The sequence below is a fragment of the Biomphalaria glabrata genome, chromosome 5, assembly GCF_947242115.1.
Source record: "Biomphalaria glabrata chromosome 5, xgBioGlab47.1, whole genome shotgun sequence".
Classification (NCBI taxonomy): Eukaryota; Metazoa; Mollusca; class Gastropoda; family Planorbidae; genus Biomphalaria; species Biomphalaria glabrata.
In genome coordinates, this window is record NC_074715.1 from 23,402,213 (window position 1) to 23,416,838 (window position 14,626).

A 14,626-nucleotide genomic window follows, 5' to 3' on the forward strand; every position below is an offset into this window, starting at 1 on the left:
ATATAGACTAGATCTATATATATCTTTGGAAAAATTAAATTGAGTTTCTTTAAAATATTAACGCGCATAACGGTATTTTAAATGTTTATTGATTATCTAGATCTAGTAGAGGTTATATCTACATAATCTAGCATTTAAATTAGATCTAGATCTAAACGTTCTTAATTTTCTATGGTCCTGGTGAACTACTCAAGGATTTGAATACATGTAAATTATAGTTGGTAGTCTTGATGCGTTTACTTGGTCTGCTAAAAATGGCTAAAACACCATGTAGGTCCAGATCTTTAAATTTTATAGGTAAAAACAATTCTATAGATCTAGTCAATCTAGTTTTTTTTTTATTTTTATTAGATCTATCTAGCTGTTTTCATTATACATTTAAGAATAATTGCTAAACACTTTGTTTCGTAAAGAAATTGGTCCTTATTAGTTATTGGATAGAATCTTCAATCTATTTAAAAAAGTATTTATAATCTAAATCTAGATCTATAGACAATAATAGACTATATATTCTACTAATTATACTTTATTATAGTCACTATTCTATTATTTCTATAGTCTAGATTAGTAGATAGATTCTATAGTATAGTAGTTTATGCTATTCGACACATATACGCCCAAATATGAAAGTTTGACTTTGACAGCGCATTATTATTTGACAATGGTTCGACATAGAAAAGAAAATGAAGTATCAAAATAAGGATGACTACTTATATTTGTACCCCTAACTCTAACCTATATTTGTTATTATATTTAAGGTCAAAGACGTAATCATCTTCTTTTTTGAAGTAACGTCTGTATTATATATTATATAAGATAAGAAGAGGCCGTGTGTTTTCATTTAATTCGGACAAATTTGACCCACATTATTTGATTCCGGACACCATTATTTATTTCGGACAGTCTCTATATTTAGGCATCAATAAACTCAGATTTTAACTCTACTAAATGTAACTAAATTTTAAGATCCCCAGGCATAACCCCTCACATTAAATCATTAAGATGTTTTGGAATTATGCATAAATACGAACACAAAAAGTAAAAATATGAACACACTTATTCTACCAAAATTAGGTCACTGGGATAGTGACTTCTTTACAGACTTTTAGACTTATTTTATGTTTGAATTGTTTGCATGATTAGATGTGTGTTGAATGTTTGTGTTTTTTTTTTGTTTATAAATTTAATAAATTTCTAATACAGATGTCAGATGATCTTTTGTAGTATAGTACATGTTAGGATAGCCATTCTTGCCTAACTGAATCCTCTATATAAATCTATATCTATCTAAAGTATCTAGTAGGTCTAGATCTAAGCATTTAACTTCATTCAATGATTCAATGTACCAAGCTCACTCCAAACATTTGCCCATTTTATTCTCTATTAAAAAAAACAACAATAAACGAACAAATATAATATAAGATCATTTTTTATTGATGTCCAAAACTGGCTGTCCAAAATAAATTTTGGTAAGAAAATGGTAATTTAATTCAGACACCCTTTTAATTTTTTGGTAAAACTTTACATCGCAGGACCCTTTTGAAGAATGTTACGCAGGTGGCATCACCGCACTTTATTTGTATGGAATCAGACAACTTGGCTTATAAATCAAATAAATCAGCTCCAAAAACAGAATAAATATTGCCGGGCTCATTAGTATATACTTAGCCAATCAAAAAATATAGTCTTAACCCTAGGAAGAGGTAAAGTCATCCGGGTAACATAGGAAAAAACAACAATCTGACTAACAAATTTGAAATTCGTTTTTCTTACATAAAAAGACAGCTAAATGGAAGGAAATTGGGTCAGAATCATTGGAAATTGGACAAGCACATTATAAAGCGTGCTAGTTTTATAATAAATATTAAAATAATTATTTAATGACCACAAAAACAGCGAATGTCTGAATTCATGTAATATCCAAAATAAATAAACTACTATAGATAAATCTAGAAAAATACTCTAGACTCTAGAGATTAATTATCATTAATTTATTAATAGTTATAAGATAGATCAGTGATGCCCAAAATACGGTCCCGGCCCGCGAGGTGGTTCCATCTGGCCCGCCGAAATGTCGGCACAAAGTGTAGACAATCATTCACAATCCTATCCAAAAAAAAGATTGACTTATGTATCTTTACCTATGTTAGGGCTCTCAATTTTTCTATAATTGATTGGTACCATGACCTTTAACATTAGTGTGTTTATGAAATGAGAAATACCAGAAAAAGAGAACAGTCTTAACTTTTTTGTGTGGAGCTTGATAATAAGCCAACATATTTGATTTGTAAAGAAAAGTGTGGCTGTTTCCAAAAAGAACTACATCTGAACGTCACTATGAAACAAATATGACGTCATTCTTGGTTTGAGCTGCGAATAAAAAGATTGTTAAACTACGCCTAGAGATAGGATTATTGGTGGACATATTTTTTAAAAAAAGCGACAAGAAAATGAGTCGGCGTCAAAGCTAGCTACTACGTTTTTTTGTGTGTACATTTTCGTTCATATGGCCCACGACACGAGTGTCAGAAATTAAAATGGCCTGCAGGTCAAATTAGGTTGGACATCACTGAGATAGATTATACTTATATCTATAGATCTAGTAATTAAACTAATTATCTAATATTGATTAAAATCAAATACTAGATGATAGATCTAGAGTTAGAGCCTAGAGGCCTAGATGATAGATCTATATTAGATTATATTTATAGATCTAGACTAGATCTAGATCTATTATATTAATAATATTAGTATTACTATTAGAGTTAGAATCTATCTATAGATAGAGTCTTGATTTTTTTTTTAAATGCGTTTTCCCAATCATGCCTAATGTAACAGAATAAAGTCACTAAGACTAAACGTCGGTCTTCAATGTAATTATCTCCCTTGTTATATAGTAAATCGACCACCATCGGGACAATGGTTATGCCTGCACTGTATGTGGCAAAATATGTAGGTTTCCGCTGGGACTGAATAGCCATGTGAAATGCTGCACTTCTATTTAATCTTTGGACTTATATATATATATATATATATATATATATATATGGATATGATATCCAACAACACTCTACTGGTTAAAGACATAAACAACAGGATAGCCAAGGCAAAGGCCACTATGTCACGGTTGCAGAAAAGAGTCTGGGACAACATATTGCTGACTAGCAGGACTAAAGCCCTAGTCTACCGGACCTGTGTGTTGAGCACCTTGCTGTACGGAAGTGAAACATGGTCAACCTACTCATGGCAGGAAAAAAAGCTGAATGTCTTCCACCTCCGATGCCTAAGGCGGATCTTTAAAATAAGGTGGCAAGATAAGATAACAAATGAGGAAGTGCTACATAGAGCAGGATGCCAGGACATCCGCTCTGTTATCAGCAGCAGACGCCTTGGCTGGCTTGGCCACGTTCGTAGAATGCCAGTAGGTCGACTTCCACAGGACATCCTGTATGGCGATCTAATTGAAGGCAGGAGAGCCGCTGGTCGCCCACTTTTACGTTATACGGATGTATGCAAACGCGACATGAAGCTCTTCAAAATCGACACTGGCAACTGGGAAGAGGTGGCACTGGACAGATCCACATGGAGAGAGAGCATAAAGGAAGGGTCACAGATTGCAGATGTCATACACAACAGAATCAGAAAGAAGGGTGAAAATGCAATGGCGCCTGGTGATTTTATATGCCCAACCTGTGATCGCAGCTGTGTATCAAGGATTGGCCTCTTTAGTCACACAAGAAGTTGCAAAGGGAAAAGATCGTCTCGCGAGACGTAAAATGCCACAGAATATATATATATATATATATATATATATATATATATATATATATATATATATATATATATATATATATATATATATATATATATATATATATATATATATATATATATATATGGCCATATGCCTATGTTATATAAATGTAGACTTGTAGTACACACAAATATTTATATAGGAGTAGATATCACTACACACATTGAAAAGTTCTGAATTAACCCATGAGTGTGGCACATTAGTCATTACTAGGCCACTTAAATAAGCTTCTATGCTAGCTGTCTAGAATTAAAATACATGTGTCCAATGCAAGGGATTTTTTATTTAGGATTTAGGTTCTACTTGATCTATTCAAATCTACTGAGATTTTGACAATTGTTAAGAAAAGAACATTGTGTTCAATTTATATCATTTTTAACTTTGGGCCTGAAAAATGTGAATTTTAGAAATTAACTATCTGATCTGATCTTAGTTCTTACAGAAGATTTTTAAAATTTAGTTCTATGTTACTATTTTGATAAACTTTCATATGACTCCATCATGAACTTCTCTCTAATTTTAACTCCTGCTGATAACATTTTTTTAAATGATTTTATGAAGAAAAAATTTTTTTAAACTTTTTTCGAAAATATAATAATTTTTTGTTTCATATAATTTCCCATTGTTTCCTCTCCTTTGATTCCTGATTGAACAGATATTGGAGCTAATTTGAGTGGTAATTATCAATAAATATTATTATTATATTATTAATTAATGATAATAAATGAATCAATCAAAAAATTAATCAATTAGTGGAAATTAATTCATTTTATTTGATGTTAAAAGGGCTTATTCTTGCTGTATTGAGATCTATGCCAGTGATTTTATGTTTCTTCTCCTTACATAAACTATGTTTTTCAAAAAGATTTTGCTTGTTGAAAAATGTTCATAAAATTAAAACAAACTTAAGTAATGCAGCTTTCTTTTTTGTGCTATTATTTATAATTTTAAAAAATCTTGTTTAAACTTCTATTATCTTAAATTTTAATAAAACTAATCACATTTTTAGAGAAATTTAGCCATTATGGAATGAAATTTTAATATCTGAGCATCACACACAAATTTCATAATATTTTTAAACTTGTGAATACTTATTGTTATCATACTTATTGTTATGAAGAATAACTCACAACTGATGATAGATGATATCCTGTTAAGAGAAATTACTTATAACTTAATGGGTATACATAGGATCAGAACTGAACCTTTAACCACATTTTGTCTCTTTCTTCTTATTAATACATTTTCTTTTCAAAACTTAACTATATATATATATATATAACTTTGGGCCTGAAAAATGTGAATTTTAGAAATTAACTATCTGATCTGATCTTAGTTCTTACAGAAGATTTTTAAAATTTACTTCTATGTTACTATTTTGATAAACTTTCATATGACTCCATCATGAACTTCTCTCTAATTTTAATTCCTGCTGCTAACATTTTTTTAAATGATTTTATGAAGAAAAATATATATATATATATATCATTTACATATCCAGATGCTGTCTACAAGGGTGTATATAATGGTAAACAGTGCCATGAAGGTAAATACATTCATTTCTTTTAAGAACATTTTAATTATTACTTTGAAATAATTTTAATGTTCAAAGCAGAATTTAAGTGGGTAAAGTTTAAACTACCTTTCTTCTTTTCATGTAAGTTTAAAAAACTGTTTTCAAATTGTAATATATATATATATATATATAATTCAAGCAAAAAAAACGTAATAATGTCTCCATGAGTTTTAGTAGATCAACTTTTAGAAATAACTTTTGTATTTACAGAAACGTTAAAAACCAATGTTTTCTCACTAATAGGTTAACATTCAAATGCACTGATTATAAAATAGTCAAGTTGCTTATATAATTTTAAGATGCTTGGGTTAGAGGTAAGACAGAAGGCCAAGCACACCAAACTTCCTCTCACCAGAAGCAACATCCAATCAATGTTCTTATAGATAACTTAAATTTACACATTCCTTAAAAGCATATGTGATGTGTATTACTCTTTAAATTTTAATTTTACCAAATTATTTTTACTATGAAGAAAATGAAATAACCAAGTTTTTTATTTTTATATTAGATGACCTTGAACAGGTGTTGAATCGAGCTTATCAACATAATGTACAAAAGGTGATTAGTGTTAACAAATAAAATAGAAAATAAAACAGCACACTTATTTTGCCTTGACACAGACTGCAAAAAAGCCTACAGCTCAGCAGCAAGAGCTGGCTACAAGAAGAAGTAACAATTAAATTATGCTCTTTGTTTACTTTTGAAGAGAAAATTTACAGTTTGTCAAAAGAATAACTTGGACCATACCCATTTCAAATATTTTTATTTAACATTTGACATTTAATCTGTAGGTCGATTTCAAGTTCACTAAATTCAAAACAACTTCCATAGCATGACTTAACATTTCATGAATGGTGAAATGGACTATATAGGCACATATAGACCTATGTATTTAAAAAAAAAGAATTTAAGTCATTTATTGAAAACTACTCTTATTAAATTTTAAAGTTTAGAATTAGTAATTGAATTAGATATTATAGTCTTTATTATTGTGTATATTATATAAAGTTTGAAAAATTTTAATGTCTAACAATTTTCTTTTAAACATTTGTTTTTTCATTTTTGTAATAAGGTTATTATTACTGGTGGTTCTTTGAAGGATTCTCAAGCAGCATTGAATATAGCAAAACTAAAAGGTAAAAAAATGAAATTGTTTTTTTAAAGAAACATATTGTTACGATTCTCTATAAACCCTTGACAGAACAATATGGCTAAGTCAAAAACCTGAAAACTTGTGCTCTGATATAACGAGGCACTTTAATGAGTGTAATAAATAATGAAAAGTAAACAATCAAATACTTTACAATTGGCAGTAGTCAATGTCTGAATATAACAGCTATACACAACTTGCACTTGAATCTTGTTCTCATCTTAACTCTTCTGGTTCTCTCCTGTGTTGAACTAACACACATTCCATAGTCAGATATTAACACCGTTGACCTGAAAGGAGAATGTTTACATTTGTCCTGTGTCACATGTGTCTGTTGATTACACATGAGTTACCCTGACCTGCATCATAGTTCAGTTACAACAATATATTGAATTTTGCTAATATCCACATTTAATATGATACTTGCTCATATCAAAGTGGTCTAATATAATCCCTGTTCTTAGACTTTAATATAAGCTCAGCTCATAGCAAAGATTTCTATTATATTCCCTGCTCATAGCCAAGACTTCTAGTATAATCCCTGCTCATAGCCAAGATTTCTAGTATAATCCCTTCTCATAGCCAAGACTTCTAATGCTCATAGCTAAGGCTTCTAATTTAAGCATTGCTCATAGCTATTTATTCTAATATTATCCCCTGCTTATAGGCATGTATTCTAATTCTAATATAAACCCTTGTCATAGTATATAGCTATTTATTCTAATATTATCCCCTGCTTATAGACATGTATTCTAATATAAGCCCTTGTCATAGTCAAGTTCTCTTGTATTAGCCCTGATCATAACCAAGTATTCTGCTTTCTGTAGTTTATTTTTTTCTGTCAATGAGAAATTTTATATTATGCATAAGTTTTGTTATACTCAAACAAGCCTAATATTTTATGATTCAGTGTTCTAATGTAATATGTTGATTATTTCTTCTTTAGCAAGCTTCCCATTAAAATAAAACTGATATAAAATTTTAAAACAGTATGTACAAAGCTAAAATGTTTTATCACAGCTAGGTTGCGTAGCTACTATTATAGAAAAAATGGACTCCTCTTTAATCTTCTGACTCATAGACAAGCCTTAAGGTTGCAATCATTCTAATTTTTTGGGGGATTTTCAGAAATTGCACGATTTGGTTATTTTGGGATCCACTGGATTTTTAAAAATCAATTCTTTAAGTTCCAATTAATTACAATTTTGAGTTACTGAGAAAGGTTATTTTTAAATTGAAGATTTTTGTTTGATATTGATATATAAAACCCTACACTATGGGGAAAATATAAAGGGAAGGTATTTGAAAAGAACTCTTCATTCTGTTTCGTATTACAATGTATAAAAAAAAGGTAAATAATATATTTACAGATAATTTATACTGCACAGTTGGTTGTCATCCAACCCGTTCACTTGAATTTGAAAAGGATGGTCAAGATCCAGAAAATTATCTCCAAGAACTTATTACATTGGCCAATGAAAATAAAAAGAAAGTTGTTGCAGTTGGAGAGATGGGGCTTGGTAATTTTCTCTTTTTAATTGACACACTTAATACAATACTATATTTGTCCTACATTTCTGCGTTTGATTTAAGTATGTTTAATAAAAAAAAATATGTTTGTATTTCATTTTTTTTATTAAATAAAAGAATTTACTATACTATTTTTGTTAAAAATATGGTATGTGTCAAGATTAAACTAGGGGATGACTCAAATTAATAGGGTTCCCCACCTTGGCAGTCTAGTGTAGTAATTAATTACTGCAATACAATGCAAATTAATAACTTTTAACTTCAAATAACTGTTTAATGCACTTTTAACATATAAATATTTAATAACTAATCAAATCAATGATTGATAATGTCCTTGATACAGGAAACAAGAGCATACTATAACAATGTACAGTATAATATATTTGTGTACCTACACTACTCACGCACACTTAAATATGACCATAAGACCCATATGCTGTCAGTTACAGGTTACAGTAACATGCTACACAATAACCAAGATGTGACTATACAATACCCAAGGTCTGGCTCAAACACTGCCTGAAACCTGGCTCACTGTAAACATACAGAAAAGCAAAGACCTAATGATGCCACTAATCCAGAGCTTTAGCGACAACACGCATATTAACAAATCCTGCCTACTTAAATATTTATGAATACTTACCCTTCAAAAAGGGAAAGAACAGCGGCCTAACACTGTATACAACAACTAGCGCCTTCTCCAAAAGCTGAAGCTCATACTCTGAAGAACTTCAAGGAACTAAGTTGTGACATTTACACAAAAGAAATTGAGGACTTGATAGGTAGAGCTGTTTCAATTAGTGCAAAAATTCCAAAGGTGTAGGTAGAGGAATAGTCCTTGATATTTTTCAACAACCCCCATCAAAAGCTAAAAGCAAATTAATCTTTAAATGAATATGGACAAAGGGCTTGGTATTTTTTGTAGCCTTGTTTCATGTTGATTTTTTTCCCTCTTAAAGTAGTTTTACATTTTAATTAAGTATTATTTATTTTTTTAAATTTCCAGTTCCTATATTGGACAGTTACACTATTATGTGGTAGAGTAAAGGAAACTTAGCTTACAAAACATTGTTTTATTAAGCATAAATAATTGATTGCATTACAGAACATTATTACTTACTATAATAAAATACGAAAGAATCTCTGAAACCTCACAATTTTAATGATTATTATTGTTCTATCTTCTTTAGATTTTGATCGACTACATTTTGCACCAAAGGAAGCTCAAATAAAGTAAGTGATATTCCAATTTTTAAATGGCTTCCATTGGTCATTTTCTCTACCTTAAAACAGGGTTAGTAGCACTTTACCATGACAAAATTTTAGGAGGTTTTTTAAGGATGAAATGTATGATGTGTGTGTGATACATAGTAAAACATACACAAGACTAAGCATTTATCAAATCAATTATTGTTATTTGATTTTAAAAATAATAATTATCTTGCCAATATGCCACAGAAACAATGTTATCAGCTGTGGTATGTCCACAGAAAATGTAGCGAAAGTTATCTTTTAATCTAGTAACAACTGTCATCCCAAAACCTCATACAACCTTTTTTTTTCAAAGATTTATTTAAAAACATTACAAATAAGAAACATTCTTAGAGATGCCTTATTCATGATGTATATTCTCTGTGATGGAAATGTACATTTTTAGTTCCTATGTGTATCTTATAGATACTAGAGTCATGGTGTGCATTTGAGGTAATGTTTTATTTTTCTATTAGTTAACTTAAATCCTTTTCATAAACAGAGCCAGTAATATATAGGGCAATATTGGCCTATTTGAATGTTGACATTTGCTTACTTTAACTTACTAAAAAATGGCTTTTTGGATTGGAGGGGGGAGGGGTTAGAGTTATTCGCGTTTTTTTTTTCCTAGCAGAATCTTTTTCAACCATATGGTTTCCCTGGCTTTTACGAGTGAAATCATTTTTACGGACTTTTCACAGCTGTATGCGAAATATTTTCGTTAAATCTACAGTAGATCTAGACTCTTGATCTAAGTCACTAAAATGCGTGGACTTTCACGGCTGTGAGAGAATTATCTTCACTGAATTTACAGTAGATCTAGACTCTAGATCTAAGTCACTAAAATTTGCGGACTTTTCAGGGCTGTGAGAGAAATATCTTCACTATATATATTCTAGTGATTTAGCGTAAATCTAGAGTCTAGATCAAAGTCACGAAAATTTGCGGACTTTTCACTGCTGTGTGAATATTATCTTTACTAAATTTACAGAAGATCTAGACTCTAAAGCTAATTCGCTAAAATTAGCGGACTTTAACTCTAAGTCACTAAATTTTTGCAGACTTTTCACTGCTGTGTGAGAATTATCTTCACTAGATTCTTGTGATTTAGAGTAAATCTAGAGTCTAGATATAAGTCACTAAAATTCGCGGACTTTTCGCGGCTGTCTGCGAATTATCTTCACTGATGTCTGAATATACCGTAGATCTAGAGTCTAGATCTAAGTCACTAAATTTGCGGGCTTTTCACTTCTTTGTGCTAATTATCTAGCGTAAATCTAGAATCTAGCGTATTTCTAGAGTAATCTAGACATTAGATGTATCGAGATCATTAAATTGACTAAAATTCACGGAGTTTTCAGGTTAGGTGCGAATTATCTTCACTAGATCTAACTTAAATCTAAATCTAGATACTATTATTACAGTTACTAGATACTAGCTAGATCTAGAAGATTTACCGACTTTCCATGCGAAGTCACTCTTACACTTACAACAAGAAGATTTTAGGTGAGGGAGGGCCCGGAGGGGTGTAGCCTACAAATTAGTCTGGTAATTGCTCTAATTATAGACAATAGTCACTACAGACTAGATCTAGCGCGTCTATAGTGGTAACAATAAATGGAAACAAACATTTCTACGCTGACTTCAGAAAAATACTGCCAGGTGAAATGCTTGCTTGAACCAAGGCCATCTTCAATCACGAGGTCGCGCTTCACAAGTGGGTGAAAGGGGGCGTAGATGCGTCACTGGTCAGCTCATTAACACAGCCAGCCCGTAAGGTCATGCGATCAGAATGCCTAGTTACGCTGTTGTTGTTTTTTCCACCCACATTTTTAGCAAGAAATAATCAAAATTATATTTTAAAACAATTATTGGGTAAAAATTTTAGGAGAGTGGGCAAAATTTTAGGAGACTTTCGGCAATTTTTAGGAGAATTTTAGGAGACTTTTCATTTTTTAGGAGTTTTTAGGAGCGCTATGAACCCTGTTAAAAAGTATAATAAGAAAATTAATACATTTTCTTGTTTTCAATTAGGTATTTTACAAAACAGATGGATCTAATTTCAGCAACCAACCTCCCAGTTTTTTTTCACTGTCGAGCTGCTCATCCTGAATTCATTTCTGTTGTATCAAAATACAGAGATAACATTCGTGGAGGAGTTGTAAGATATGTTATTCTGGTCATTTTTTATATGATTGTTGATTTTCTCTTCTGTTTTTGTTTTTTTTTACTTTTGGAGTTTTTGGTTTCAAATGTTGGAATTGTTAACAGACTGTTGTTGTTCTTTAAAGTCTATAAAAAAAATTTTGGCACTGCTCTTCAGCTTGTATAATTAAAAAATAAAATTAGAAACATGGTCCTAGTACTGTTCCTTGAGGTTTAGAGATATGTTTGAATGATATTCACTGGTTTATTTTGTGTGTGTGAAACAATTCTTTTTTTTTCTTTTCAGATTTTTAATTGGTCTATTATACTTGGCTATTTATTTTAAGTTCATAATTTTTTTTTTATGTTTTATTTTTCATCATTGCATTTGAAAAGACTTTACATTTACTCTAGGTTCACTCTTTTACTGGTACTAAAGAAGAAGCAGCAGCTATTTTGGATCTTGGTCTTTATATTGGCATTAATGGATGGTTAGATATTTTATTTTAATGTCTTTAAAGTTACTATATCTATATTTTAAAGGGAACAAAAGATCAATAAATAATTGGATTCAATTATTACTTTAAAAATAAAACTTTACAGTTCTTTGAAAACCCAAGAAAACATAGATGTCATGTGTACAATACCTAGCAACAGGCTCATGATAGAAACAGGTAATGTTTTTTTGTTGTTTTTTTTACTCTACTTTGTTTGGTTCAATAAAAACACAAATTAAAACTTTCAGTACTATAAAATAACTTAGTTAAGTATCATTAAGCTTCTTTAAATTTATTTTTCATAAACATATTTTTAAAAATGGCTTTATAGAATTAAAAAGCTAATTGAAAATATAAATGTCACATCTTTGGAAGGAAGGGAATTTAATCTCATTTTCCTAACAGATAAACCTATTTCTTAATGATTATTTGACAGTTATGAAACCTTATTTCTTAAGGATTATTTGACAGTTATGAAACCTTATTTCTTAAGGGTTATTTTACAGTTATGAAACCTTATTTCTTTAGGATTATTTTACAGTTATGGTCCAATTTCATACATATACAAATTAAGAGAATTTCCTGAGCATAGCCAAAGTTAATTTTAAATGGGGAAATATTTGTTCTTGATTATGTTTGACTCTTCTTCTAGATTGTCCATATTGTGAAATAAGACCAACACATGCAGGGTTCAAGTATATAAAAACTCAGTTTGTCTCCAAAAAAAAAGAGAAATATGACCCAGAGTTTTGTGTCAAATCTAGAAACGAACCATGCACAATTATGTAAGTAAAATGTACCTTCATGAACACTTACCATTCAAAAAGACGAAAGAACAGTGGCCCAACACTAACATCAAATTTCATTTAAAAAGAAAAGTATGGTAATAACATAAATTCAATTGATAAGTAGCAAAAATAATCTAGGTTCAAGATACTTTAGAATAAAACAAAATTTGTATGACTGTTAGTCTTTTCAAGTACTGACCATACTTTACTAACATTGTATTATGGGAAGAATGGATTGTTCTTTGTGTTATTATAAATATCTTATTAATTGTTTGTTGTCAGATCTATTTATCACTAAACTTGTAAATGCAAAAAAAAAATTATTTAAAAAGTGAAAGTTTTTAGGACCAAATATTAGCATTTTAGAAATAAATTAAAATTCCAAAATTACGAAACCTCCTTAGTTGGCTATTGTCACATTAAAAGAAAATTCCCCTTTCAGACCTTGCAAGGTATAGGTCAGATAATACAAAGGTCTTCTGTTTTTGTGGCCCATGGTTAAGGAGGGTGTCATGTGGCCAGCACTAAGACCTACCGCCTTTACTTTTCCCAAGATAATGTTAGGTACCCATTAGAGCAGGGCGCCATAAAGATTTTGAAATTTAAAAAATCCCAGGATTGGTTCGGAAGCCAAGTGCTTACCACTCAGCCATCGCGCCATTGTCAGACACGTGTGTATAATGTCGGCTGATCAGTAGGACAACTGTCAGTATCATTAGGTCACATAAAAAAGTAAAGCAGACCCTTCTAGATAACCTTGATTTGCATACGGATGATGAAGGGTCAAAGTGGAATTATGGGAAGCAGAACTTACCGGTATCTATCAAGATGGATACAATCCAGAAAGATCGATATATGCTAACTATCAAGATGGGTTGGCCGTTGTACACAGTCGAGTCATTGCCACAAGTAGATTGTTTAATGTGCTTATTTGCTACTGGATTATTACTGTTCTTCTGTATCTTCACTGTTTTATTTCAACTATAACCTATTCGAGTTATTATTGGACAGGTGATTTATACTTTGGATTACGCATTTGATTGAATTGAGTCATAAAGCATTAAAATCAAAAAAAATTTATTCAGCACTGAGTTGTGTCCTAGTAGTGTGTTGAAAGAGTTATAGGCACCTCCAATATACTTTGCACAGGATGGAGGCAATGCTGTAATTTATATAATTAGCCCACAAATGACTAGTTGCAACAGAGTCAATAAAAGGATACCTCTAAAAGTCGCCTGCTGGAATGTCTGCACACTGCAGGACAACAATAAAAGTGAATGCCTTCAACGGAGACAATACTACTATCTCCAAAATAGCATCTGATAGCCATGATGATATTCATTTATAATGCTTTTGCATATTTAGTGAGACTACAAGTAGCTTCATTCAATTTTCATCATTATTCATGTTATGGTACATTGTAATTAAGATTTTTTAAAATCTAATTTCTTAATGTGTACTTCCATAGAAGAGTAAATGATTATTTTTAAATAGAAAAAAGTTTCTGAATGAATAACACATTTTTTTTTATTCAATTAAATAGTCAAGTTCTTGAAGTGATGTCAGGTGCAAGGCAAGAAAATGAAGATGATCTGGCAGATATTATTTACAAAAATACATTAGAACTGTTTTTTAAAGGCTCTGAGAGTTGTTGACCTATTTTGTAATGCTTAATAAATTAATAAATGCCTTTAAGTCCAACAATAAAAAAAATACATTTATGTTTATGTAGTATACCAGTATTCCATGTATCATTTCAGTTGGTCTTGTTTACTAAATGTCCATGCTTCACAATGTTCTTTGTGTGTGCTCTGTAGTCTGTCAGACCAATTTTTGTATTAGAACATTTGTTAATAATGTATTATAAAGTTGAGA

General features: G+C 30.6%; 1 protein-coding gene across 5 annotated transcripts; it reads left to right on the forward strand.

Annotated features, from left to right (window-relative positions):
* The first annotated feature begins 129 nt into the window (after positions 1 to 129).
* On the forward strand, positions 130 to 14,485 carry LOC106065453 (deoxyribonuclease TATDN1-like). 5 transcript variants are annotated; one of them, XM_013224284.2, is made up of 12 exons: positions 131 to 297; positions 4,470 to 4,490; positions 5,316 to 5,360; positions 5,899 to 5,948; positions 6,463 to 6,526; positions 7,911 to 8,060; positions 9,261 to 9,303; positions 11,356 to 11,482; positions 11,881 to 11,957; positions 12,070 to 12,140; positions 12,616 to 12,748; positions 14,295 to 14,485. In XM_013224284.2, the coding sequence occupies exons 1-12, from the start codon at positions 231 to 233 to the stop codon at positions 14,404 to 14,406; spliced, it is 960 nt and encodes a 319-aa protein (XP_013079738.2). In that variant the 5' UTR covers positions 131 to 230; the 3' UTR covers positions 14,407 to 14,485. The 5 variants fall into 5 exon arrangements, with proteins under 5 accessions (XP_055887131.1, XP_013079738.2, XP_055887132.1 ...); XM_056031157.1 differs by having other exon boundaries at positions 131 to 270; XM_056031159.1 differs by lacking the exon at positions 131 to 297 and adding an exon at positions 1,121 to 1,145.
* The last annotated feature ends 141 nt before the right edge of the window (positions 14,486 to 14,626 follow it).

Bases quoted from the DNA above. Each gene is read 5' to 3' on its own strand.
- LOC106065453 (XM_013224284.2), top strand. From the start codon at position 231: ATGCGTTTACTTGGTCTGCTAAAAATGGCTAAAACACCATGTAGGTCC. The intron at 6,527-7,910 runs GTAAAAAAATGA...ATATATTTACAG, and splicing joins GAATATAGCAAAACTAAAAG to ATAATTTATACTGCACAGTT. The intron at 11,958-12,069 runs GTTAGATATTTT...AAAACTTTACAG, and splicing joins TATATTGGCATTAATGGATG to TTCTTTGAAAACCCAAGAAA.